Source organism: Lithobates pipiens, unplaced genomic scaffold, assembly GCF_037356315.1.
Source record: "Lithobates pipiens isolate NorthernLeopardFrog02 unplaced genomic scaffold, aLitPip1_a1.2 Scaffold_30, whole genome shotgun sequence".
Classification (NCBI taxonomy): domain Eukaryota; kingdom Metazoa; phylum Chordata; class Amphibia; order Anura; family Ranidae; genus Lithobates; species Lithobates pipiens.
The window spans coordinates 58,798,842-58,822,502 of record NW_027507791.1 but is presented as its reverse complement, the minus strand read 5'-3'; the positions used below and the strand labels follow the sequence as shown (position 1 = coordinate 58,822,502).

At 43.8% G+C, this 23,661-nt stretch overlaps 1 protein-coding gene across 2 annotated transcripts in view; it reads left to right on the top strand.

Moving 5' to 3' along the window:
* The window catches only part of LOC143942888 (uncharacterized), a 199,022-nt gene that overhangs the window by 95,658 nt on the left and 79,703 nt on the right, over positions 1-23,661 (top strand). For both annotated transcript variants that reach the window (XM_077464294.1, XM_077464293.1), the window contains exons 3-4: positions 3,684-3,788; positions 6,339-6,439. In XM_077464294.1, coding sequence (XP_077320420.1) covers positions 3,684-3,788; positions 6,339-6,439 — 206 coding nt within the window. The remainder of the gene's footprint in view (positions 1-3,683; positions 3,789-6,338; positions 6,440-23,661) is intronic.

Genomic DNA, 23,661 nt, shown 5'->3' with positions numbered 1-23,661 from the left:
TAAATCCAGTTGTGAAACGGTTTCTATTCTCTGGATTTTCTCTAAGGACTTCCATTTTTGCAATCTAAGTTCCTGAACATACTCCTAACCCTCTACCCTTTATTGAGAGACTCTGTTCTGTTCTAAATAAATAACCCAAAAGATGATTCAGTGTCAGTTTCCACATTCCTTGGGCCATCTACCACGGGAACCCCAAGACGGAGAAGCAAACAAGTGAGGTAACGGTAAGCCCAAATCAAACCAGCAGCTCCTTCGGGGTCAGTGCTACACACGCAACACTTTTCAGATATTTATTAGTAAAAAAAATGACCATTTATAATTTTACTTCCACTTCACAATTGTGTGCCACTTTGTGTTGGTCTATTTCATAAAATCCCAATAAAATATATTTACATTTTTGGTTGGACCATGACAAAATGTGGAAAATTTCAAGGGGTACAAATACTTTTTCAAGGCACTGTATGTGTTGCCAACCATCACAGAGCACTTTTTTTAGCAATACCTTTATTCCAACCAGCCAATCATGGAGCAGCAGTGCAATGCATAAAACCACTTAGGTACATATCAGGAGCTTCAGTTAATGCTCACATAAAACACTAGAATTGGGGAAAATGTGATCTCAGTCATGTTGACTTGGCAGGATTGTTGGTGCTAGATGGGCTGGGGTGAGTATTTTTGGAACTGTTGATTTCCTGGGATTTTCCCAAACAATGGTCTTTAGGGCTTACTGAATGGTGCAAAATACATAAAACATCCAGTGAACAGAAATTCTGGGGATGAAAATGCTTTGTTGATCAGAGAGGTCAAAAGACAATGGCCAGAGGGTTCGACCTGACGAAAAGGCTGTGGGAACTCAGAAAATCTTTTTTGTCCATTTTTGTTTAATTGTTTTTTATTGGAAATTAGAGAGTAGTGTGCATAAGGTACGTTATACAGTACAGAGAAGAATTAGCCCTTGTACACACGGTCGGAGAATCCGACAACCAAATCCGTCGGATTTTGTCCGACGGATCTTGTCCGAAACTGTTGCATACACACAGTCGGACAAAGTTGTCGGAAAATCCGATCTTTCAGAACGTGATGACGTAATTTTGTTACGATGGGACTACGTTCAGGCTAGTAGCCAATAGCTTTGATGTAGGAATTTGATCTGAGCATGCGTGGTACTTTGTCTGATCGGAATTCTCTACGCATGATCGGAGTATGTCCGATCGGAGCATTTTGTCGGAAAATATTTCCGGCAAGTTAGAAAATTTGGTCCGACGGAAACAGTCCGATGCAGACCACACACAGTCGGAATATCCGACAAAACGCTCCGATCGGACACATTCCATCGGAATCTCTGATCGTGTGTACAAGGGCTTAAACATGTTGATGAGTGAACCTTGTAATATACATATGACTCAGTTAACCATATGCGTAGAATTATACGTGCAGCATGGTGTTCAAATACCATCTGAAACATCTGCCGAGGCTCAAGGCCCTTAACACTTACCAACTGGTTAAACTCTGTAGCATTTCTATCATATACTGGGTATATGCGTCAGTATCTTCCCTGTAAGATTCCTTTATTTAATCATATTATCTTACGAACACAGGCAGTAGAGGAAAGAGAGAAGAAGACAGAAGTTAGAGAATAGGGGGGGAGAAAAGAAAGTGGAGGTTGGGGGAGAAGGATGAGCCCGCCTCAGTCCAATCTCTTTCCTATAAAGTAAACACCTAAAAACATATTACTTAGGTTGAGTGAGAATGCAAGGTCTTCCATATAATACGTATGGTCTACTTCCTGTAGCCACTGGTGTAGTGTAGGTATGGTCAGTCGTTTCCAGAAGCGGGGAATGAGTGCTTTTGCAGCATTTAGGAGATATGGTGTTATGGATTTCTTATATGTTCCCACTGATTTGCCTGTACAACATAGCGATACAACCCATAGATCATTGGAGATCTTGAACCCTTGGATCAATGTAATAAAGTGAGCCAGAATGGGCTTATAAACGGACAATACCACCAGATATAAGCACGTGTCGCTCGTTCACCACAGCCCCTCCAGCACAGTGGCAATGTTTGAGGAAATTTTTTGTGAAGGATCACAGGAGTGTAATGCCATCTCGTCAGCAGTTTATAATTCACCTCCGCTGTTTTGGAGGCCCCAGAAGAGGTGTGTGATATAATGAGGATGGTGGATCTTTGAACTGTTGACAACTCCTTGTGCAGATCTTTTTCCCAGTTGTTTAGGAAGGTAGAATCTCTTGTGGGTATTAGCATTTGCAGTTCTTGGTAGAAGTCTGAGACAGGTTTCTTCACTGCTTGGTCCTCAGAGAAGGCGGCTTCTATAGGTGTCAATTCCGGAATGGACCGTATAGGTTTTGGTAGAGAATGAACAAAAGTGGCAAGCTGGCAGTATCTCCGCTGATCCATGGGTGACACTATAGAATTATTGTAGCCAAGGGGACAATAACCATTGGGGTGGTTACTTGATGTAGTAGAGATGTTACCCCTAGGTTCCAGGTATGAATCTTGGGGTCTATGTTCCCCGGGGGGAAGTAGTTATGCCCGGTTAGAGGTAAGAGAAGGGAGTTATATGGCCATTTATTCGCCTTACTCAACGAGTCCCACACCATGAGAGTGGAGAGTGAAAGCGGTGAAGTAGTTGAGGCCAGGGTTCTGTGTTTCTTAGGGATCCATATCTGAGTGAAAAGATTCGAGCCACTAAGCTCCATTTCCAGGTTCACCCACAGCTTAGAGTCTTTATGGTACTTCCAATCGGAGATTCTACTCAACACAATTGCCAAAAAATATATTTTAAGATCTGGCAGGGCTAAGCCCCCTTCTCGTTTGGATCTAACGAGGAGGGTCCTAGCAAGTCTGGGTCATATTCTGTTCCATACATATTTACCAATTAATGATCTTATTATCGTAAAGAAACCCACAGATATTGCAAACGGGATCATTTGGAAAAGCAACCTGGGCAGTATATTCATTTTCACTCTTTAGTACCCATTTATGCCTTGTGTGTAGGGCTGTGCTGGTCAACCTTGGCCAACCCAGTTCCAACTCATAAACAATATAAGTGAACCAAAAAGAGCACCAAACAATTGTCTAGAGAGTTCAAAAAGTCCTTTATATGTGTCTCAAATATCGTCCGGAAAGGCAGCCAATGCGTTTTGGGGGCCACAAGCTCCCCATTCATCAGGGCTTGTAATGCCCCATACACACGATAGGATTTTCCGATGGAAAATGTGTGATAGGAGCTTGTTGTCGGAAATACATCAGACATTTTCAATCGAATTTCCATCACACAAAATTTGAGAGCTGGTTTTCAAATTTTCCGGCAAGAAAATCCGTTGTTGGAAATTCCGATCGTGTGTACACAATTCCGACGCACAAATTGCCACGCATGCTCAGAATCAAGCAGAAGAGCAGCGCTTGCTATTGAACTTTTTCTCGGGCTCGTCGTACGTGTTGTGCGTCACAGCGTTCTTGACGTTCGGAATTTCCGACCAACTTTGTGTGACAGTGTGTATGCAAGACAAGTTTGAGCCAACATCCGTCTGAAAAAAAACATGGATTTTGTTGTCGGAAAATCCTATTGTGTGTACAGGGCGTAAGAATGTAGCTTTAGGAATGTCATAAAATGTTTTGCCTTAAGTTTTACTTTGAGTAACATTACATTTCTTCCTCAGTTACACCACAGCAGTGAAGGAATCGTATGCCCATCCATATAGCCTGTCTACTCCTGATTCCTGTGACGGTAACTGGAACTACTTCAAGACATGTATGCCTCAGAAGTAAGTAACGTAGTTTAAAAAATAGATTATACATACAGCCATGTTTTGTTTAGCTCCAGTTTTTAAATATCTTTATTAACACACAAAGAGTGTTTATAAAAGCACCTGTCCCATAATGACCAACTAGATATAAGAATGGCCTAACCGATCGCATTTTCTGTACAGCAAGTTTACTTACTCTCTGTTAGCACATTTTTCATGCTACATGCATATAGCAGGCTATTGATTTCAATGCACTGCCCTAAATGCAACAAACATGCCAAAGAACCTTTCTTGGTGTTTTTGGGTGTTGAAATATGCAGGTTTTTCTAACCATAAGTTATGAAGAAATGTGTCACTCGTTTTTGACACCCAACCTAGTCCACTGCGTACCCCAGCATTCAGAAGAGGATGATAATTCTGTCATGGAAGGTCATCTGGGGTCCACCTCTGTTCAGCCCTACCCCACCACCCAGCTCCTGCCCTCTGTCATACTGTAGTGAAAAATCTTCACATAAGAGCATTGCGGTATTCTATTCCCAGGCAAGTTGACAGACATAACTTTATTGCCATGAAATACCACTGAATGTGACTGGCTTATATCTTGGGGGCTCTTTATGTGAATGGGGAGCTCTTGATGTAAAGGGGGACTCAACTGTAAAGGGTGGAGCCTGATGTTAATGGGAGAATCTCATGTGAAGGGGGGACTGCAGTTTCTGATGAAAAGTGGAGACTCTGATATGAAGAGGGCACTCTTATGTGAAGGGGGCACTCTGATGTGCAGGGGGCACTCTGATGTGCAGAGAGGGATCTGTGAAGGGGGGAATCTCATGTGAAGGGGAGGCTCTGATATGAAGGGGGTGCTCTAATGTAAAGGGGGACCTTTACTAAAGGGGTTCTCTGATGTGAAGGGGGGGACTGAGGACAGGGATGTAATGTGGGGACTCTTATGAGAAGAGGATTGGGGACTCTAATGTGAATGTTCCATGTGAATGGTATCAGCCCTTCTGATCAAAGCAAATAGGCACGGGTTCTGCTTATCCACTCAGGGATAAAATAAAATTTTTACTACCCCCAACCCTTCCACCCCTACTCTACAGTCTTTTTTGCCCCTTAACCAGCAATAAGTTCCCATCCAGGTCCGTTACTGGCACTGGTTCTGGAAGAACTGCTAATCCAGTGCTGAAATGCCCCAGTTCTGCTTTAACCACTTGAAGTCCGGGCCATAGCCGGATGACGGCTACAGCGCGGACCTCAATTTCCGGGAGGCCATCATAGGACGTCCTCCCCTGTGCACGCTCCCTGCCCGCACTCTGCAGGGCGCGCAGGGTGCGCGCCGTGATCACGAGTCACGGAGACTCAGCTGATCACCGATCCTAGTAAGGAGCTGATCCCAATCCCTTACCATGTGATCAGCTGTCAGCCAATGACAGCTGATCACATGATGTAAACAAAAGCTTGTGATCGTTTTTTTCTTCTCCTCATGCTGACAGCGTGAGGAGAAAAAAAAAGCTGATCACTGGCTTATGTTAAAGGCAAATCGGTCCCGAAGAGGAAGGAGGCACATCTGCCTCCTCTGTGGCATTTAGTACCCCCTGCCAGTGCCACCTGTCATTGTGCCCATAGTGCCAACAGTGCCACCTATCAATGCCCATGAGTGCCACCTATCAATGCCCACAAGTGCCACCTATCAATGCCCACCAGTGCAGTGGTGCCAATCGGTGCCACCTAGCAGTGCTGCCTATCAGTGTAAGCAATCAGTGCCCATCACTGCCACCCATCAGTGCCCATCACTGCCACCTATAGGTGCCCATCACTACCGCCTCATCAGCGTACATCAATGAACGAGAAAAATTACCAGTTTACAAAATTTTATAACAAAATATAAAAATATTTTTAAAAAATTGTAAAAAAAATTCAGTCTTTTTCAATTTATTTAACAAAAAATAAAAACCGAGGTGATCAAATGCTCTATTTGTGGAAAAAAATATAAAAATATCATTTGTGTACAGTGTTGTATGACCGCGCAATTGTCATTCAAAGTGTGACGGCGCTGAAAGCTGAAAATTGGTCTGGACAGGAGGGGGTTTAAGTGCCCAGTAAGCAAATGGTTAAGCCTCTCCAGCTGTTACATGCCATCTTGCTTTACCCACCATTCACTGCGACGCACACTGAATTTGTTTCTGTTTTCTATTCCAAGGTGCCTCAAGTCTTTCATTATCTTGGTCTTGCTCATATTTTGGCACACTCTTTTGACTTTTTTCTTTAGCTGCAAAGCCAATCATATTATCCCTATGGGTATGGGTAATGTTTGCATATTGTTTATACTGTTTTAACATTCAGGGGAATGAGCCTGGATACAGCCCACTACATTTCCAATACCCTCCTGGATGTCATCCTGCTATTTATTAAGTGTATTAGGCTGTGGGAATTACCGAAATAACTGAACAGAATTACAATGTACACATATATTGGCAAATAAAACGTTGGGATTAAAGTAGAATCTCCCAATGGAAGGATTCAGTTTTACTTGGCTTTTTATTGATTTGAATCTTTATATCCTTCTTTTAGGATCATGTACCGAACTGCGTACCGCCATGGTGTAAAGCTTGACTACAGAAAGCGCTATAGATGCTGCCAAGGATACTATGAGAGCAATGATATCTGTGTTCGTAAGTCCAGTTTTATTTCAAATAATGAGCGTGTTGTGTATAGTTAAATCCATATGTTGGACTTCTCTCCGTTTGGGGTTCCCACAGAGGCCACATGATGCTCAGCAAACACTCTGCGCTATCCCCATTCCTGGGGGACAAGCCAAAAAATGCATTCCAAAGAAGAGATTATTTATTGTCTTCAGGGCTGGAATTTACATCTTTCCTGAGCATTAAGATGTTGAAACATTAACTTATTAACATCAGCTTGCTGCAGGAAAGATCTCTTTCACCATAAAGATATCCTAAGAACGGATACCATGATAACTGTTTGCACCCCCTCACTTCCCAGATACAAGAAAAATAACGGACAAGTGCACTTCTAGTACAGTTACCCATTAATTTCTTGCTGACTGCATAACGCATATATGTGGCAGCAGGGCAGGTAGTGCATAGGTTAACTGCTCATTTTTGTCTAGGGCAGGGGTCTCCAAACTTTTCAAACAAAGGGCCAGTTTACTGTCCTTCAGACTTTAGGGGGGCTGGATTGTGGTCAGTGGAGAGGGGGGGGGGGGGCTGGGGTAGAAAATGTACTGGGCCCAGCATCAGTGAGAGCAAACATGGTCTCAGTGTTGGTGGTCAGTAGGAGGAGGAGTAGTGCCTCATCATTGGTATCAGTGGAAGAAATGGTGCCCCATTGTTGATGATAGTGGGAGAAATAATGCCGCATATTATTGGGAGAAATAATGTCCCAATGGCCGGATGAAGGCTAGCAAAAGGCCACATCCAGCCCTTGGGCCACAGGTTGGAGACCCCTGGTCTAGGGATGAGAAAACAGAGATTTTCTTACCTAATCCTCCCCACACAAGACCAGTTTCTGCAGCTTCTGTCCCCCAAACCCCCCCCCCTGCTGTCTAGCGGTCTTGTGCGGTGGACTGTACCTGACTTCATCACACCCAAAGACTTTCCCTGGGGATGTTAGGAACAGTCCACCTCTGGATCAAGGGGGAGTGTTGTTTGCCAGTAGAGTGGAGGATCGGGTGAGTGTAAGCTTTCTGGTTGCCCCTGGACAAAACGAGCAGTTAACCTATGCAGTGCGGGCACAGCCCAACTGCATGGGAAAACCTTTTATTTGCCCAGAGATGGGCTTTAACGCTCCCGTCACACATATGCATCCAAGGGGCTGACAACTCCTGGTCACTGCTTGCGATTGGACGGGGTCCTGATAGTGTAACCACTAAGACAGCCAATCACGTACCCAGGAAGCTATTTCCACCGCTCAGCATTGAAGTGGTTGTAAAGGTAGAATGTTTTTTTAGGTGCAGCTCCCCAATAAATACTCACCTGAGCCGGATCTCGGCCCAGCGCTGTGCCTGAGAGCAGTGGTGCTGCTCTCTCCCTCCTCACTGGACTTAACGAGAGCCATTGGCTCCTGCTGCCGTCAATCAAATCCTGTGATGAAGGTGCAAGGGCGGGACTGAACCGCACTGTGTATGTCAGACGCTGGAGGGAACTGACTAACTGCCACTGACATCACGGGTGATGTTAATACGGTGATCAGTGATAATACTACACACTGTCACTGTACTAATGACACTGGCTAGGAAGGGGTTAACATATAGGGCGATCAAGGGGTTAAATATGTGCCTAGCTATGTGTAATATGTGTAAAGTGTGCTGCATTTACTAAAGATCTCTGTTTCTCATCCCTGCTTTGCATGATCGTTCCCTGTGTACAGAGTGTTGACAGATTTTTCCCTGCGTACAGAGCTCTGGGCTGGGCTGTGATTGGACACCCAGATGTGAATCTTTGGCTGGGACTTGCTGACAGGCTCTTGCTGTGTACAATCACAGTGGGAGCTGGGCATGCCCTAAACCTGGAAGTGGGCAGCGATGCACGGAGTCGTTGCGTTGCCTACAGTGGTCGCTCACCCGCAGTACATTGTGGGCAGGCAGTTGGCAAATGGTTACAGGAAGCAGAGGCAAGGGGTTAATTAATCCCGTCACCTCCTTGGGCCCAGCCTTACATATTAATTACATTAATCTGTTGTCACTTATAAGAGATTTTTAGGAATCGGCTTTACTAGAAAAGCCCTTTGAAAAATGTATCATGAGGCTCCATACCACGATCGGAGAGTCGGTGTGTCAGACTGACACATGGCACCACCGATCGCCGTTCTGCTCGCCCGGCATGTTTTCCTGAAAGATGTCATATGATGTCCAGTCAGGATAAGGAAACCACTGCTTGGCCGTCATTCTGCTAATGGTTGGGCGGGAAGTGGTTAAAGTGGAATGCCAGGAATAATCTTTTTTTCATACTTACATTGGTCCAGCATGGCTTGATATAGATATCCATATCTGATATCCAGAGGGTCTATGAGGTTCCTAAAAATTACTGCAGTAGTCCAGGCTACATACAGTGATAGCCGTGAACTTCTGGGTGCTGCTCCAGCAGCTTCCCCTTTTCACACTGAACACACTGGGCTTCAGTTTGTTTGACACATTCAGAGAACGCCGTACAGAGAACTCGGGGGATCAAGAGGTCACCCAGCCCTCCTGTCCACATCAACCACCTTGCTATCAGCAGCCACTACTCCTGCCTTCATAACCCGCATAAAAATATAGCTTTTTTGACCTTTTTAGCTTCAAAATTTGTTATTGGCCTTTAGGCTTGCTTAGATACTTCTATCTATACTAATAAGCTCTTGACCTAAAAGCAGATCTTCATGCTAGCCTTCCACCCCCCATTTTTTTTTTTTTTTTTTACGCCCGCTTAGCGGGTGGTGTGTTTTCACATTTCAAATATTCACCCTCCTAGAGGATCCAGCCTAGTCCTGCTGAGATTCTCTTGACTTCTGCCACTGCTCAGTCCTGTGTCACCATGTTGCTTGTGATGTCATCGAGAGACCTGCTGGCTCTTCTGGGTTCAGCCGGAATGCCTCCAAGATGACGCAATGCTAGGCACACCCCCTCCTCTTTTCTGAATGAAGGGTTATGCTTCCTGGATATGTGACATGCACTAGGCAAGCGCCATTCAAGTGGGGGGGTGGGGGGTATTGGAGGGAAGTGCACTGAGAGGGTAAGAATTTGCTTTAAAGTGTATAATAGAAAACTTTTTTCTATATATTTAGATACAGTAGAACAGTGGTCTCCAAACTGTGGCCCGGGGGCCAGATACAGCCCTTTGCTTGCCTATATCCGGCCCTTGTCACTAGTCCTCCCACTGACACCAATGATGGGGAGCTATTCCTCCCACTGACACCAACTATGGGGCGTTGTTACTGACACTAGAACATTTTCTATTCCCACTGGCCACAGTCGATTCCCTCTAAAGTCTAAAGGATAGTAAACTGGCCCTTTGTTTGGGTAGTTTGGAGACCCCTGGTATAGTACATTAGACACACTGTCAAACTTTTATTGCTATTTGTATTGCCCCTTGCTAAAAACTCAACCATCTATTTGTCCTGGTGTCCAAAAAGTGAGGAGAAATGTTGGCGCCATCACCAGAGCAAGAAGTGAAGTCATTCAATGAGGACAAAAGTTCCAGTGCCATTGGTGTAAAATGAGAATTCTCCTAATGTTAATGAGATTTCCTATTGAGTCTCCCGATCAGAAATTAAAATAAAAATCTCTGTAGGACAATACTGTGTGTGGGACATACTGTAGGGCAAAAAATGACCTGATAGGGGTTTTAGCCCTTTCCTACTCTTTCCAAACATTTTCACTAAGCATACATTAAAAAAAAAAAAAATGAGACGCATCAAACTCCCTATTTGAAATAAAAATAAGACAAGAAATTTGGTCAACCCCTGCATTTATTTATTTAGTCTAATCTAAATTTTCTGTCAACATTTAGGAAATTTTTCAGAACTCCTGGGGTAACATTATCCAATTATCTTACTGTATCTTTAGCCAGCAGTGTCAAAGCTCAGCACCTCATGTCCTTGGATCACTCAACTGTAGGGATGTTGCATCCAAAAGTCTATGCACATAAATTGCATTTTCCTAACAGATATTTACACAACATGCGTGTTACTTCATCTACCAATAGAGTTTACACTTTGCAATACATCTGTAAGTGTAGAAAGGCTTCTCCCAGGAGGAGAGTTGTAAGCCCAGTTTATCCCACTCATAACTGATTCCAGATGAGCTTTCAACCTTCATTTGAGTCCATACCCTCACAACTGGTTGAAATATTTCTGTGTACATAGATCACTTGACTGTCATTCCCAGGATGCACTATTTGTCCCATTGCAGATATCTCAATTAAACACAGAGGGATCTCCATATCAATAATCCTTACAGAGTTCATTGGGGCATCTTTATTAAAATTGGAGTGAAAGTGAAGCCTCTGCACCACTTTCTGCAAAAACAATTCAAGTCCAGGAATTTGGATAAAGAGAAACTCCATAGTGTATGAATGATACAGGTGATTCCATCAGTTCCTTATCCTTTAATTATTCAAGAAATAAGGTGAAACTCCAAGCTTAGAAAACAGACATTTAGTTTGTGTCCCAGGCAGGGCCGTCTTTAATATTGAGTGGACCCTGGGCAAAAATTTTCTTAGGGCCCCCCCCACCCCCCATGCAATTTCGCTCTCCACCTTCTCTGAGACATAAAATAAATAACAGCTAGACTTAAAATCAGTTTACTGTATCAGATCAGGCAGCGATTGGTTGCCAGAGGTTACAGCCTATCATTACTGCTTACTGACTGGTTGCTAGAGGTTACAGCACTCCTTGAGGCTCACTGATTAGTTGCTAGAGGTTACAGCACATTTCTGCTTGTTGATTGGCTGCTAGAGATTACTGTACAGTAATATTGCTCACTAGTTGCGATAGGTTACAGCACATCTTCTCCTCACTGCAGAGGGGCATGATATACCTATTAATGCTGCCTTTATTTACATATCAATGCCATTGGCCTCAGCTATTTACATATGCATATGACTGCTATTTACATATGAATGCCAGTATTTACATGTAAACACAGGTCTGCAGATGAGTCATCTGTACACAACAATAGGGCAGAGCTGGGCAGCATTAGTAGCAGCACAGGACTAAAACTTCAAGGGACAAGGGAATGTAAACTGGGATAGTTGGCAAGTATGGCATTGGGCCCCACAACAATGACAGGGCCCAGGGCAGCTGCCCCTTTTGCCCTGCCTTAAAGACAGCCCTGGTCCCAGGAGTTCCTTCTTATTAAAAATGTATGGAAATGATGGCATCACCTGTATCATTCATAGACTGTGGGATTGATATGCTGTTTGCTTAAAGTGAATTTTCTGTTGCTCTCCTGACTTCACCTAGTCAATGTGCAAGCAAGAATTTTGTTTACTTTCTTGTTATAAAGTATTCTTTGCAAAGTAATTTTTTTAACTACATTCACTAAACTAAGGAAATGCGCTGTGGGCGGCACAGTATCTTAGCTGATAGCACTCCTGACTTGAAGTACTAGGTTCATTGGTTTGAATCCCAGCCATGGCACTACCTGCATAGAGTTTGCATTGTTCCCCCTGTGCTTGCACGAGTTCTTGTTTTCTCCCGTGTTCCTAAAGACTTGTTGGTAGATCAATTGACTCTTGTCTATATTCACCCTAGTATTTGTATTTATGCGATGTAGCGACCTTAGATTGTAAGGTCCTTTAGGGCAGAGACTGATGTTAATGTAGAAAATGTGTAAAGTGCTGCAAAAATCATTGGCATTATATAAATACCTGTAAAAATTAAATATCCTCTTGCAAAGGAAACCTGCTCTACTCTTTTAGTTAATTGATTTCTATATGTTCAAAAGTTAGCAGGCCCTAAAGCCTCGTAGACACGAACAGATTTTCTGAACGGAAATGTTCGATGACAGGCTGTCGGCAGGAAAATCCGACCGTGTGTGTGGACACACCGTGGACAGCCAACAACCTGTTAGATGTCAAGGTCTTCTTCGAAAATGACAGATGAACATCACCATCAATATGTTAAAAAGTTAGCAGGCACTTAACACTTATTTGAGCTTGTTGAACACAACATGCGGATACCATAGGCATTAATGCTGAATTGGCTCCTTTTGCAGCTTTAACAGCCCCCATGTTTTTGGGAACTCTTGCCAGATTTTAGAGTGTGTCAGTGGGAATGTGTGCCCATTCAGCCAAAAAAGTATTTGTGAGATCAGGTACTGATGTTGAAAGAGAAGACAGGGCTTGCAATCAGCATTCCAATTTATCTCAGAGGTGTTTGGAAGGGTTGAGGTCAGTGCTCTGCAGGCCATTTGAGTTTCTCAATACCTAGCTCATCAAACTAGGCCTGCACTCAGAATTCCAATTCATCCCAAAGGTCTTCTGTAGGGTTGAGGTCAGGGCTCTGTGCACACAACACTCATCAAACCATGTATTTATGGATCTGGCATTGAGCACAGTGGCACAGTTATTCTGGAACAGTAAAGGGCCTTCCCCAAACTGTTGTCACAAGTAGAGAGATGAGCTTGGATTTGGTCTGAACCCAAAAGCTGTCAATACTGGCTTAATCAGCTGACCTAATTTGGCCTTATTAGGCCTATGCTATTGACCTAATATGGTCATGTGACCATAGTAGATCAAATATGCCATGAGCATCCTCTCCCCTTTGTGTACAGGCAACTGCGAGATGGGGAAAGCCATTGCCGCAGCTGATTGGGGCGGTACTGACAGCTTCCATCTGGGTTTGGAGCGAGCCCAAGCTCATCTTTAGTCACAATGTTGGAAGCACACAAATGTCTAATGTTTTTGTATGCTAAAGCATTTACAGTACTCTTCACTGGAAACCCCTGAACTCATCATTGGGAGGGGTGTCCAACCATATAGACCTGGTCAGATGTCCTCAACCTTTTCGATATATAGTATAGCTATGCTTGGGCGTATTCATACAGTCTTTACAATGTTGCAATGCAATGAGGGTCTCTATTTCAGTAAAGCTCATATACTGCATTGAGGGATCATTTATGGTCCTAAATCATACTGAAAGGGTCATTGGTTGTACATCTACAATACAGGAAAGGTGAGATTTCGGTCTCTCATCGCTACTCTTATTACCATCTCTTCTTAGTGTGAGAGGGCCAATGACGTTTAATCAGTAGAGCTGCTGAGAGCTAACATGTTTTTACCAGACAAGTGAAATCATATGTTCATCCCAGGGACAACATCCTGGTCTCTCACTATTGCTGCGCTCTGTCTATTATTTCTGACTCCCCGGTGGTGAATTTTCAAAGTCAGCGTCATTTGTTCAGGCGTCCTGCCCATGCAACAGGCGTTTCCATGGAGATAAGCAAGCTTCCTCCATGTTGTTCTTGGCACCACTTAAAGCAGCTCTGGGCTTCCCTGCTTGCCTTTAGCTTTCTGATTGAATCCAGTCCTCCCAACTGGGATTCCGATTGGTTTATATAGGCAGTGGATGACACAGCACAGACAAAAGGTCCCTGCTGCCCAACCAAGGTCACTGGAAGCAGAAGTCTCAAAAATGGCTGCTGTAAATGAACCCTGGGGGGGAAGGAGCAAGAATTCCGAATATAACAATGAAATGCTTGTTCAAAACTAAAGTGGCTTATGCAATTCACACACTTTTTATACAGACTGAACACACCCTGCATGTCATTTTCATGAAGCACTTAATTTAGGTTCTCTAAATATCCCCCACACCACATGGATGAAACAAAATGGAAGACACTTGGTCCTTTTGTGAATATGAGCAATATTATACAGTGGCAGTAACACAGGATTGTTATAGTCTGACTGTACTACTGCAGAAAGCATAGAATCTTAAGAAAAAAGTCATGAGCGCATAGTAACCCGTACGGTCTAAACTGAAGACTGGGAGACACAGGTCTGAAGGTCATGCAGATGACAGACATAGCACAACACAAAAACAGCATTGTATCATAATTCTAAGGCAATAAGTGCCAAAGCAGGAATGAAAGAAAAATTACCCATTACTAGAGAAGATAGATTAAAAAAATATATATTATATATTAATTTGCGTTACTCTCAAATACAGGTATTGGCATTTACATGCAAATAAAAAAAAAGTGCACAATTGTATAATAATACAATTATGGACCAAAATATATAAATAAATAACCCAAATCTAATATTATATTACTCAAGTTGTTTTATGTTTGAAATTCCCAGTAAGATAATTGGCATAAACTACAATGACTGCTTGCACTTGCATAAAACAACTTGCACCCTTACATGTTGCGCCAGTTTTCTTTTATGGAAGTGGAACAAACCTCTTAAAGATATCATCATGCATCTGTTTACAAAAGATATTTTCATGCAGTTTAAGCAACCATGTATTTGGTCCCATTGGTATTACTTTGTGGATACACAAGTAATCTAATAAATATCTGCTCAACCTCCTCAATCCAATAAAAAAGAAAAAGAAATGCCAATTCTAATAAAAAAGAAAAAGAAAAGCCAATTCTTCATCGGGCCTCCTGCCCACCCGCCCATACACTGTGCAATAAAATGAATTGAATGAATGTGTAAACCCCCAAGGGACTTTATCGGCCTTAGAACCACACGACAAATGTATGGAAAAATAAATTGTAAAAAAATATACAAACTTTATTTCAGCAACAATAAAATAATTATTAAAAACAGATAGCGGCTGTATAAATTGTTATACACTATATCACCAAAAAAATTGGAAAGCCTACCTTTACACACACATGAACTTTAATGGAATCCTAATCTAAGTTCTGAAAATCTTGCAAACAAGAAACATATCTCAACTTTTTTATACAAAAAATAATTATTTAACATTTTTTTTCCCTTTTTTTTTAATAGGTATACATTACATATTGTATACATGACTAAACATAATAATAAAGGCTTATTTCAACCTATAATATATGAGCAAAAGGTTTTTTTTTTTTTTTTTAACCAAGGGCTATATCACTATATTATTTTGTACTATATACAGTTTATCACTAAATAGCACAGACATCTTCAAAATTCTACACATCATTATTCAAACTTTATTAGCATTCAGACCAAGAAAAATAGATTATCAAGTGTATGTAAGAACCCAACACCCAGAGATCAACAAACATTATCTACAGACCTGATATTCCTCCACACTTTTATCCAGACCCTGTGCTGTCTTTCTCAAGACCCTGAATTTTCCCTACCTCACCAAGAATCTCACACACCACCATTGGAACAGGAAGGACTTTCTGCCGAAGGGATACCTGACACCATGCATTCCAGGTGTAATATTGGACTACTAAGCTGACTAGAAAAAGAGTGTCCAAATCAAATTCCTTGTGATTCTGCAATGCTCCATACACCCACTTAGCATAAGACATGCTAGGCAAGAAAGGAATATTTAAAAGTGGCCCATGGTTTCCACTTCACCCTAACACTCCGCTCTCGGTAAACCACGGTTTTCCAAAGTGCAGCACTTCCCTTTCCCCCTCACATAGAGCCTACCGTGGAAAGCGAACCAGGCCTGGTTCCTAAATTTCCATTGAATCCACTCAGAATGTATCAAACGTAAACCCTCCCTCATAATATGACCTGGGCAATCCCTTAAGGCCAGTGGCACATGAAAGACAGTACCCATGATCTTCTCACCCAGGTGTCTCCTAGGGAGGGATCTGATATCCTCTGCTGTCCCATGCTACCGTCTAAGATTTTGTAGACATGGGGCAACATAACCTGGGAGCTTACCATGTTTGACTCTTAGGCTTTTCACTGGCCCGCCACTCTCCCAACAGCCCAGAAAAGGCTTAAACCAGATCTGGAAAATATCTACCCATCCAGGCAGTCTCTCTGCTAGCATGTTACCAAAATTATGTTTCAAAAACATCAGAGAGAAGAACACAACCGGGTTGACCATCTCTAGGCCACCCTTCAGCCTAGATAGGTAAGTCACATTGCGCTTCACAAGATTCAGCCTGTTCCACCATGATAATTGGAAGAAACAACTATAAATCCTGGTATAAAAGGACTCTGGCAAGATGCAAACAAAGCTGACATACAGAAAGGTAGGATTCAGGTAGGTCTTAATCAAGTCCACCCTTTTCCCCCTTCGAGCATTTCACCTTGACATCAGCATCATTCAGCCTGGCTTCCCAATTTGACTTACTGTAATCATCAGGGCCAAACTAGAAGCCTAATACTTTTACTCATCGAAAAAAAAATCACTTTTATCATGATTGACCTTGGATCCTGATGCCTTGCAATACTGCTCTATCACTGAGACCACCTCCTGTGCCTTCTTTGTCCCAGAGATAAAGACAGAAATGTCATCAGCCTAGGCTACAACTCTGAAGGACGGTTCACCAGTAATGCCCACCGGCACCCTGCACAGCGGTCCACTCTCTAGCCTTCTGATGAAGGGGTCGTTTGCGAACACGTATAGCAGAGGGCTCAGCTGACACCTCCTGGCACACCCCCGAACCAACCCTGAAGGGCTGTCTAACCAGCCGTTAACAAGCATAAAGCTCTCTGCTTCTCTGTACAAAGTCTTAAGCCATCCAATAAACCCACCCTCCAGGCCATACTTGTCAAGGAGAAGCCAGAGTTACTCATGACTGACACGGTCAAAAGTCTTCACCTGATCCAATGCCAGCAAATACTTTCCCCATTCTTCAGCCCTGCAACGTTCCAGAGCCTCCTGGTCAGCTAACACCACTGAAAAAGTGCTCCTGCCCTGGACCGAACAGTGCTGCTGATGAGAAAGAATACTAAAATGGTGACAACGGCTGGCGGGAGACTACTTTGGGTGACAAACCTGCCCATCTTGGAGAATCCTTCCACCTCTGCTCATACCTCTCCCAAAAGACATCTAATCCTTTCGCCTTGACAAACTGAGCTACTGAGCTGATAATGGCAAAAATCTCTTCTGCTTTGAAACCCATCCCCAGAACACGTCAACCACATCTCTCCTATTTGGGGGGGGGGGGGGGCTTCTCAAGTCCACCTCAATTGGAACACATTGGGGCTTTTAAAGGAGCTACCAGATGGTGTCAGTTTGGCATGACCTTCACTGACATCACTCTGTGACCGCAGAATAACTGGCCCTACTCACCCTTGGGACAGGTGCAGCCACCGCTGCAGCACAGGAAAAGCACTCCTTGCAACATCCCGCACATCACTTTTTAGTTAAAGACCCCTCTTTAGATAAGGTAGAAACAACATGATTGTCAGAAACAGATGGAGCAGTGGCTTCTGACACAGATGTATCATTTTCATTACCCTTGGGGTAAAGGGTTACCAACAATGGAGATGTCCTTATCAACACTCTTCACAGCAAAGTCTGCACACCCTTCACTGGCTTTCTGTACACAGGTGGGAGTCTCAGCCAGGAGATGAGCTTGCTCTCCGCTGCCCTCCGCTGCACCATCCATAGGAACTACACCTCCATTATGTTGCATAGACAAATCATAAACAAATACAGCTTTTTCTGTCACCCATTGTTTTAAAGGCTTTGGGGGGACATCATTACCCTCCTCTTCATCCTCAGACAATCCCGACACAGCAAACTTGCGACCATGCAAAGGTTATTGCTTTTCTTTAATAAATGTACCTGCTGCCCCGCCAGGCTTGGGTGGGTCATCTTGCTCCATAGGCTGCTGCTACGGTGACAAGGGCACATAAATTCCTTGGCCTGATGGCATTCTGCCAGTCAAAACATCTGACTGCTGATCACCCGCAGCCTGTCTGCCAGATCTTTCTGCACTTCCTGCAAGCATACTGATACTTGGCACAGGATGCGAACATTTTCCAGCGTGCTTGGCAAAAACATAGTCCAAGCCCACAGAAACTTTTTTGCATTGTACTGACCTCGGCTTCTTGCAATCTGGTCATGCCTGTACTCCACTGGCCTCTATTTCCCCTCTGCGCATTGCATGGAAGCGATCATCGTGCCATACTTTTCCTTGAAGGCCCCGCCGGTTTCTTTCAATGCGGCCACCAGCAGACTCTGCTTTTCCACTTTGGCCTCCAAAGCCATTAACTCAGGCCTCATCTCGTCTTCTCTTGGAACTGCGAAGTCGGTCACTTGCAATCTTTTTATGCTTGAAGCCAAACTTTAACTTTGCCGGTACGTCCTCCTCCTTGGCGACTCTCGCAATCCTTCGCACAAACCTTTCTTCTGTAGGTTGCTAGGCTTTTGACTTTAGCTGGGCCACTTCCCAGGCCCTCAAACACTGGTATGGAACAGGGACGTGGGGCCTCACCCGCCATGAACATTTAAAAAAATGTTTTTGCTTTGAGAGTCATAGATCGGCCACATGGGGTATGTAGCCTAAGTCCTTCCACACCAGAGTTAAAAATATGGGGCTCCTATGACCTATGGTTCCAGAGATACAGGACTCCTTGCACAGCCTGTCAAAATTTTTCATCTTCCAAACACGGCGAGTCAAGTTACTTCCTAAAGAGCTCTATTTTGGTCTCATCTGACCACAGCACTTTTTCCCAATCCTTCTCTGCATCATTTAGATGTTCATTGGCATGACTGTACATGTGCCTCCTTGAGGAGGGGGATTAGCCGTGTTTTGGAGGAAGAAAAATGCTGACTATGACCCTAAGAGCACCATTGATACAATCAAGCACGACTTGTGGCATTGAGGGGCCAATGGACAGGGCCAAGTATTGTAAAATTTTGGATGAGTACCTTCTTCCCTCAGCCATAACACCGAAGATAGGTCATGGATGGGTCTTTCAACATGACAATGACCCAAAACATACTGCAAAGAAGAGGCTCAAGAAGAAGGACATGGAGTAGCCTAGCCAGTCTCCAGACCTTAATCCTATAGAAAATTTATGGAGGGAGCTAAAATTTTGAGTTGTTAAGCAACAGCCAAGAAACCTTAAGGATTTACAGAAAATCTGTAAAAAAGAGTGGACCAAAATCCCTCCTGTGCAAACTTGGTCACCAACTACAAGAAATGTCTTACCTCTGTGCTTGCCAACAAGGGTTTCTCTACCAAGTACTAAGTCATGTTTTGCTTGGGGATCAAGTACCGTATATACTCGAGTATAGGCCGACCCGAATATAAGCCGAGGCCCCCAATTTACCCCCAAAAAACTGGAAAAAATTATTGACTCGTGTATAAGCCGAGGGTGAGACATGCCTGTCCATCCCTGTGTGTCCGTCCATCCCTGTGGGTCCATCCATCCCTGTGTGTGTGTCCATGCATCCGTGTGTGTGTGTGTGTGTGTGTCCATGCATCCGTGTGTGTGTGTGTGTGTGTCCATGCATCCGTGTGTGTGTGTGTGTGTGTGTGTGTGTGTGTGTGTGTGTGTGTGTGTGTGTGTGTGTGTGTCCGTGCAGCCTACCTGTGTCCGTCCAGCCTGCGTCCCGTCCAGCCTGCGTCCCATCCAGCCTGCGTCCAGTCCAGCCTGCGTCCCGTCCCGGCCCGTCCCGGCCCGTCCCGGCCCGGCCCGTCCCGTCCCGAGCCGAGCCTCCGTCCTTCAGCTCTTCGTCGGCGGCCATTCTAGGATTCAAAAGCCGCGCCTCCGTCGGTGATAGGCGGAACACTCAATTTCCCACTGACTGCTGTTCCGCCTATCGGATGTCCGTGATAGGCGGAACACTCAATTTCCCAGCAGCCTGTGTTCCGCCTATCACGGGCATCGTCTCATCCTCGTCCGTAGTACGAGGATGAGACGATGCCCGTGATAGGCGGAACACAGGCTGCTGGGAAATTCAGTGTTCCGCCTATCACAGGCGAAGGCGGAGCCGGAGGCGCGGCTTTTGAATCATAGAATGGCCGCTGTCTGTCTGCTCGACACGCTGATCGAGCGGGCAGACAGCGATGACTCGAGTATAAGCCGAGGGGGGCACTTTCAGCCTCAAAAAAGAGGCTGAAAATCTCGGCTTATACTCGAGTATATACGGTACTTATTTTACTTACTGCAATTCAATTTATAACATTTGTTTTATGTATTTTTTCTGTATTTTTGGTTGATATTCCATCTCTATCATTTAAAATACACCTATAATAAAAATAATAGACCCTTCATTTCTTTATAAGTGAGCAAACGTTCAAATCCTGCAGGGGATCAAATAATTATTTTCCCCACTGTACGTTGGTCCAAGTTGGACCAATTTAGCTATGTAAAAATTGTCATATCTAAACTTTCTTTTTAAAATGAACTTCTGGAAGCAGTAATTACTGTATGTGCAATAATTAGGAATGCAATGCTCATAGCAAAGTTTGCCATGGGAAACCATAGACCTTATATTCAAAAGCGAGTTTTATTTTCCCTTAGCTAATCATTATTAGAACACATAACGATGGTAAGGTATTTTATCATAACCTGTTTTCAGTTTAGAGACCGTAAACCTTTAGCATGCCCTTTCACTGACAAATTAATTTAACGTAATCCATTGCATATGTAGCTGGGTGGCCTGTACGGTTTGAGTTATTACCATTAATGTATAGTTTTACTGGGCATTCCATATATGGCTGTAGAGGGTAATTGTTTGGAGGGCAGCTCATAAAACTGTCTAACCTCAAATTTACAGCTTGAAGGTTTTCCAATCTGAAATAGGTCATGCCCAGGACTCACATGTGCATTGCTTGCTGTAGAAAGGAATCCTACACAAATATTCTGGGGGAATAATGGGCAGAGTTGATGCCCTTAAGCAAGATTCAAACACAATTTAAAACTGGAACTGTTTCAAACTCCACTCCATACAATGAACCACAAGAATGCGGGGCTAAAGTTATCTTTCTCTGCTGACAATGTTTATTCACTTTGGGGGCTGTTGATAGTCATATGACTCAGAATACTACAGAAATAAATAGTCATTGTGGCAAATTATTTTAATTAAAGCAGATATTTGCCCAGGAAAACAAATTATTTGCACCCAAAGTCATCCCCTTCCTTCTCTAACAATTAATTTTAAAAAAGGAAGTGCTTATGGTTCTTGCCTAGGCAAGAATGACTTGGCTGGCACTCCGTGTAACTTATTACAGTGAATACGCGCTGCCAGATTCCACGCATTTACAGATTTGGCACAGGGCTTTGTGACCCCACCGAGGTCTGCCCACATACACAGTATTTTTAAAGATGGTGGTGCTGATAAGGCGGCACTGTTGGACACTAATAGGTGATACTGGTGGGCACACATGAGGCAGTAGTGGTAGGCATTGATAGGTGGCACTGATGGGCACTGATAGGTGGGCGCTGGGAGGTGGCACTGATAGTCGGCACTGGAGGGCAATGATAGGTGGCACTCAGGGGTACTGATAGGTGGCACTGATAGGCAGAACTAATAGATAGCACTGATGGGCATGAATGGGTGGCACTGTTGGGCTGATAGGCAGCACTGATGGGTGGTGCTGATGATGAGGCACTGACGGCCACTGTTTGGCAGCACAGATGGACATTGATGGGTGGCATTGGTGGGCACTGATTGGCAGCACTAATATGCACTGGCAGGTGGCACTGGTAGGCCGCACTGGTAGGCACATATGAGGCAGCAGTGGCTCTCACTGTTCGAGACTGCTGTTTCTTTGACAGAAGCCAGTGATCAGCTTTTCTTTTTCTTTTCACGATGTCAGCGAGAGCAGAAAAAAAGCAGATTATCGATCTTTTGTTTATATCAGGTGATCAGCTGTCATTGGCTGACAGCTGATCACGTAGTAAGGGGCCAGTGATCACAGGGAACGCAGGCAGCTCATGCACGGGAGGATGTCTATTGACGCCCCTCCGGCAATTAAGGCTATAGCGTGGGCGGAAAGTGGTTAACAGTGGTGCAATCAGGGTGTCAAAGATAGAACACAAAAGGCACATAGAGGAGGAGAGTAAAATAATCCCAATAAATTATTAAATTATTAAGTATATAAATAGTAAGAAAGGGATGCCAGTACATATTGGCCCTATAAAGGATGATGAAGGGAATCTGGTTACAAAAGATGGAGAGATGGCGAAGGTTTTGAATATATTCTTCTCCTCAGTCTTCACAAGGGAAATGGGGGATACAGTAACCAGGACGGTAATGTTAATTTTCATAGCATGGCACAGGAAGCACCCTCATGGCTAACAGAGGACAAAATTAGAAATAGACTTGAAAAATTTAACAAAAAAGTCACCGGGACCAGATGGCTTACACCCGAGGGTCCTTAAAGAACTCAGTCAAGTGATAGCCAGACCATTGTTCCTAATTTTTTTTGGACAGTTTACTGGCTGGAATTGTACCAGCTGATTGGAGAAAAGCCAACGTAGCATCAATATTTAAAAAAGCCCCGATATATATCCGTGGGAACTACAGGCAGTTAGCCTAACATCAATAGTCTGCAAGCTATTGGAGGTGATGATAAGGGATTATATACACGATTTTAGTCATGAAAAAGAGTACCATTTGCAGTAATCAGCATGGAATCATGAAAAATTGTTCTTGCTTGACCAATCTATTAACCTTCTATGAAGACGTGAGCTGCCATCTAGATAAAGGAAGGGCTGTGGATGTGGTGTATCTAGATTTTGCAATCTACAGTTCCCCACAAATGTTTACTGTAGAAACTAAGGTCTGTAGGCATGGACTATAGGGTGAGTACCTGGATTGAAAACTGGCTACAGGGGCGAGTCCAAAGGGTAGTGATCAATGGGGAGTACTTAGAATGGTCTGGTGTGGAAAGTGGGGTCCCAGAGGGTTCTGTCCTGGGACCAATCCTGTTTAATTTATTCATAAACGATCTGGAGAATGGGATAAACAGCTCAATCTCAGAATTTGTGGACGATACAAAGTTGAGCAGAGCAATAACATCTACACAGGATGTGGAAACCTTTAATGGGGTGGACAAATGAGGTTTAATGTTGAAAAATGTAATACATTTAGGTGCAAAAAATGTGAATGCAATTTACTCGCTAAGGGAGAGTCTCTGGGGGAATCTAGGATGGAAAAGGACCGGGGGGTCTTAGTAGAGCTCAGCAATGGCATGCAATGCCAAGCTGCTGCAAGCAAAGCCAACAGAATATTGACATGCATTAAAAAGGGGATTCACTCCAGAGATAAAACGATAATTCTCCCACTATACAAGACTCTGGTCTGGCCACACCTGGAGTATGCTGTCCAGTTCTGGGCACCAGTCCTCAGTAGGGATGTGCTGGAACTGGAGAGACTCCAGAGAATGGAAACAAAGCTAATAAAGGGACTGGAGGATCTCAGCTATGGGGAAAGACTACGAACATTGAACGTATTCTCTCTGGAGAGGAGGTGCTTGAGAGGGGATATGATAGCGATGTACAAATTGCTACTGGTG